The 5,359-nt window shown below is 56.7% G+C and overlaps 1 protein-coding gene across 1 annotated transcript; it reads right to left on the bottom strand.

The window, feature by feature from the left end:
* Sall2 (spalt like transcription factor 2) lies at positions 1 to 5,061 on the bottom strand. Its single transcript, XM_005087013.4, is given in 3 exon segments — positions 1 to 4,067; positions 4,070 to 4,491; positions 4,869 to 5,061. Coding segments are annotated over 3 exon segments (3,015 nt in total). The 5' UTR covers positions 4,936 to 5,061; the 3' UTR covers positions 1 to 1,541.
* Positions 5,062 to 5,359: the final 298 nt, after the last annotated feature.

The raw sequence follows: 5,359 nt of genomic DNA, 5'->3' as shown, positions 1-5,359 counted from the left end.
TACTTGGCTCAAACACCTTTAATGACGAAGGGAAAGATACTAACATCTCCCCTTTCTGCTCTTACACATTTCACCGTGTTAGGGAGCTCTGAAGCTACTACTTTAGAATCATCATTGACTAACAAAATCCAGTCTCCTTCTCAGAACTCCTGTTCCACAGGATCCTATGTTAAGAGTCAATACTACGTCTCACTACAAGACAGAGAGGCAGGGAGGAGCCACTTGAAGCTTGTCTCTCAATGTCTGGGGCTCTAAGAAGCAGACAAAAAAATAAGACATAAGCTCTGGTCCACGATCAGGCAAAATTGGGGAGGAAAGGGGTTTTGAGAAGACCAGGGGCATATAAGGGGCAAGGGAATGAAATAGCGCACCATCTAAAACTAAAGCATTCTAGTGCTAGGAAGTCCCTATGACTCCTGGGGCTGCAACACCATATCACCGTTAGCCCAAAGGGACATTCATTAGAATGTTCACATTCACAAGAGCTGAAGTTCCTCTCCCTTACATCACGCTCCATTCTTTATCAAATAGGTTCCCAGAAATCCCTGTTTTAGAAACACTCCTCAACTCGCCATGACATCATCAACTATCCTCACAAATACGGCTCTTGAAAGTTAGGAACTTTATACTTCCTAAGATTATCTCATGGAGACCTCCTGGCAGGAAATCTGCTTGTCGGTTGAGAGGCCATGATAAATGAGAAGTTGAAGGAGTCTGTGCATCTTGATCAGCTAATATCTTTGCCTTAATGTGACAAGTCAAGGGACATACTGAAAAAGCAACCCAACCCTTCATCCTTCCCTAACTCCGAGGGTTGAGCCACCAATTACTAGAATATCTTCATTGCCAGCACCTTCTGTAGCAGGGGGAAGGAGAAAGAGGTTATAGTTTGTTACTTCTTTTCTCTGGTGTGCTTGGTAGGTACCGCCATGGATACAGAAGGCAGAATCAGGAGAGAGGCTATGTTCTCCACTGCCTCTCTGGATCTTGTTGTTGGAGCCCTCTTCTCAAACACAGTTCCTGGGCTTAATAGCAATGATGGTGGGTTTGGTGGGTAGGCCACCTGACAGGAAAAACTGTACTTGTTGCAGAAAAGTAAGACACCCACCCTTCGCAAGCTTCTCAAGAAGGTCCTGGCACAAGGAAGTCTTGCAGGGTGACTTGGTCAAGATCACCAAGGAGTAGCACTGGGCCCTCCATAGACAGATGCCAGCCCCTTTGAGCAAGGCTGCCATTCCACAGATGGGGGTTCTGGTGTACCAGCCAAAGGGAAAGGGAGAAGAGGGGAGGACTCCCCTTGAGCTTGAGAAAGCTACAGAGAATTTGTTTTCCCTAGTTACAAAGAACAAAAAGGTGATACAAATTTCTTAGGGGGCATTCCCTTTTGAACTCAATTTTTAAGCTCAGAGACTAGAGAGAAACCACTAGAAACATCATGTTAAAACTTGAGAAAAGGGGAAGTTGAGTAAATCTTGAAGGTCCTTCTATGGAGCCTCAATTTCTGTGCCCTACACATAGGGGATCAGGTACAGAAAACAGGCTCATGGGATGGCGGGGTCATCTTTTCGAGGGAACGGGGAGAGCCCTGGAGAAGTGATGGCAGAGGAACAGCCAGGGACCAAGGAGAGAGTAGCAATATTCTGAGGACCATGGGGTGCAAAGGGGGGTACCTGGTGGTGAGCCAACAGCATGTGCTTCTTGAGGGTAGGACGATCAAGGAAACCCTGCCTGCAGAAAACACAAGTGAAGAGTGGCCCTTCCTTAGGGTGGGTCTTCTGGTGCTCCTCCAGAGCTGTCTGGGTAGGAAAGGTCTGGCCACACGCATCACAGGCCTTTCTGCTGCTGCCCTCTCCTGGCTCCTTTTGCACGACTTCCGGTAAGCTCAGCTCCTCCACCAAAGGGGTGCTGGTGCCCTCCCCTTCTTGGGTGATGGCTGCAATCGGGCTTGGGGTCCCCTCCAGTTTGGCCTCTTCCTCCATGCCTCCAGAAACATCACTGGCTCCCAGCTCCATGGGTTGGGGATGACCCAGGTTGTCAGGCGGAGGTGGTGGCAGAGACGCTTGTTGAGAGACTTTCTCGTTACTGTCCATCTCCTTCCCGGTGGTGGGTGCTGCTCCCACTGCTCCTACTTCCTCCTCCGCCCCAGATACCTCTTCGGAGTCACCTCGCACTGATATGGCCTTCTCACCCCCGCTCTCTGAGCCTCTTCCTGCTAGGGAATCTTCATCCGTCACATCTTCCTCCTCTTCCTCATCCTCTTCTTCAGACAACTCATCTTCCGGTGACGGCTGCTGGGATTGCTGCTGGGGGAAGCTCCCTGGTCCAGAGACTGTAGATTGCTCAGAGCTATTCTCCTGGGCAGCTCCCCCGCCTTCAGGAAGTGTGGAAGCACCGTTGGGAATCTGGCCTCCCAGGTGCATCCGAACATGTTGCTGCAGCGTGACAGCATTAGTGAACTTCTTCTGGCAGATGGGGCAGGAGTTCTGGGCCCGGGCAGCTGGACTTGTCTTGTGGCCCACAAAATGCGCACGCAAATTGCCCCTTGTGGAGAAAGCTCGGCCACACACTTTACACTTGAAGGGCCGCTCACCTCCATGCTGGCCATAATGCAGGCGCAGCGCTCGGGGACAGCTCAGCACCCGGAGACAAATGACGCACTGGTTAGGTCCTGAAGACGAGGATGAAGGTGTAGGGGCGGAGGTGGTGGGAGCCCCTGATGCGGTAGAGGCCACTGCCACAGCCCCTTGGCGGTCAATCTTTTCTACCAGCTGCTGCAGCTTTGACGTCTCAGACGGTGAAGCCCCCAAGGGCTCCAGCACATAGGGGAAGGGGAAGCTTCCGGTTGACTTCAAGTGATTCGTAAGCAGTGCCCAGCTCGGCAGCGAGGTCACCAGCTTACTTAGCTGCATCCGGGTGGCTGCGCCACCGTCTGCTACTCCGGTAACCGCGGAGCCCTCGCTCCCCGGGGGCGTATTCTCATCAGCTTTACTCTTGGGCTCCACGGCTTTCATGAGCACAAACTTGTTGAAAGCAGGGAGTCCAGGAGCCACCGCCGTGCTTGTGCCAGTGGAGAGCAGGGTCAGGCTCTCTGTGGCACTGAGCGCTGTCGTGGAGGCCACTAGAGGTTTGCGCTCAACCGCTCCACCTGGTGTAGCGGCCTCCTCTTCGGCTTTCTCCGGCGGCACGGACATCCCGTAAGGCAGCCCACTGCTGGTGATGACGTAGTCTAGGTGCTCAGGTACCGGATGCGGATTCATCTGCACGTGCGGGTACTTCTCACGATGCCGGTGGAAATGCACTTTGAGGTTGCCCCGAGTAGTGAAGCGGTTACCGCAGACGTTGCACTTGTAGGGCCTCTCGCCAGTGTGGGAACGCAGGTGAATCTGCAGCGCGCTGTCACTGCCAAATACTTTGGCACAAAAGCGGCATTTGTGCCTTCCGCCAGGCTTTTCCAAGGAACTGATCACTTCCCCGTAGCCCAGATCACCACTTCCATTCTTTGGCTTCAGGAGCCCTGGGGAGGCAGCAGCCTCAAGGCCCCTTGCTGCCCCAAGACATTGAGCTGCCAGGAGTCCTGTGGTGCCTGGGAATGCCAGATGAGGCGAGGCAATCAGCTGGTCTGTGCTGCCTGGCAGGGCAGGGGAGGGGGCAGGTGTGGGTTTGTGGCTTCGCCCCACTCCTCCAACAGAGAAGGGATGTTGCGATCCCAGGGGGTGGTAAAGGTGGAAGAAAGCCTGCTTGGGCGGTTCTGCCCCTGAGGAAGAGGAAGAGGAGGAGGAAGGTGCCAGTGTCTTGCCAGTTTGGACAGGCTTGATGGAACTGAAGAGAGGCAGCAGGGGCTTGGTGGAGGAGGCAGTCCCTGTCCCGGGCAGCTCTGAAGGGCTGGCAGGAGCACCCACCGGCTGCCCCAAGGAGCCAAGCAGCAGCACCTGGCGGCAGATCTGCTCAGTCATCTGCATCTGATGGATCTGTCGCTGCTGCAGCACCCGCAGCTCTTCCAAAATCAGGGGAATGTTCAAGTGGCCACTGCCTACACCTGGAGCCGGAGGGGGGAGGGGGAGGAGGGGGAGGGGGGAGGAGGAGGGGGTGCAGGGGTAGATTCTGGAGGTAATGGGGTTGCTCCCAGCTTGGGACTGGCCAAGATCAGGCCCCCACCTCCTCCAGCCGCTGTACCTGTGGCAGCGACCAGGAAATGCCCCGAAGACTCCTCTCCTCTCCGCTCTGGCCCCCACGTAGGATCAGGGGGCCCAGAAGACCCAGAATCTGGGAGATTGCCGTGCTCAGTATCCATGACCTGGGGCCTACTGTGGCCCTCTGGCCGGGGTGCAGAGGAGGAGGATGAGTTGTTGGGGTTCTCCTGACCCCCAATTATCACCATCACGGGTGGGTCAGTGCAACACGCGTTCTGGTGAGCGAGGAATTCGGTCGGGTCAGAGAATTGTGCGCAGCATTTGGCACAGACTTGGGGGTGGTCCTCCTCGTTAGCATCACCTGGGGAGAAGACAAGGAGAGTGTGGGTAATGCGGTTTTGTTGGGTAGCGGAAGCTCTAAAGAACGGGCAACCCAGGAACTGCGGGTGAGGGTGGGGAGATAAGCTTACAGTCAGATCCTGCATGAAGCCAACGCTCAGACCAGACCCGACCCGCGTGGCTCCCGGGACACCCAGCAAAAGGGGGAGGGGGAGTCAGGGCTGGCACATTCCGAGCCTCCCCCGTCACCCCTCCCCCTCCTCTGGCCCAGGAAGAGTGGGAATGGATGTTAGAACTGGGGCTCTGTGTAGAATCATACATTTTATCCGTCCACTTAAAGTCCTTATGCGCGAGCAGCCCCTCAGCCCCCGTCTCTGCCCAAGCCTGGCCCTACCGCACCTCCGCGCTCCGCAGGCTCCCCGCAGGGCCCCCCGAGTCGAGAGCTGCTCCCGGTTTCCTGCGCCATGGCCGTGGGGAGGTGGAAGGCGGGATGGGGTAGGACACAATGGGTATCCGGCGTGGGAAGGCGTCGGTGGCCGCCGGCGCTGCGGCAGCCTCTGCGCCCAGCGGCCCGGACTGCGGAGGAGATCGGCGGTGGCGGGGGGCAGGGAACAGCGGCGGAGGGGGAGGGGAGCGAGGAGACGCGGAGGAGGGGAGGAGCTGGAGCGCGAAAGCCGGTGGAGGGGAGGTGGGGGGAGGAGGGTTTGGGGCGGGGAGGAGCTGCCGGGGAGGGAGCCGAGAGCTTGAGGAGGCAAAAGAGGTGAGCGAGTGTGGCAGGCCTAGGAAGCTTTACCCGGGCTCTGGGACAGGTGCGGCGAGCCACCTTGGGGGCCCCCTGTGCCCTAGCCTCTGCCAGCCCCCCACCCTCGATGTCTTTATTCTTGCTGCTC

Source organism: Mesocricetus auratus, unplaced genomic scaffold, assembly GCF_017639785.1.
Source record: "Mesocricetus auratus isolate SY011 unplaced genomic scaffold, BCM_Maur_2.0 Super-Scaffold_100066, whole genome shotgun sequence".
NCBI classification, from domain to species: Eukaryota; Metazoa; Chordata; class Mammalia; order Rodentia; family Cricetidae; genus Mesocricetus; species Mesocricetus auratus.
Note: the sequence above shows the minus strand (reverse complement) of the source record. Positions and strands in the feature narration are given on the sequence as shown.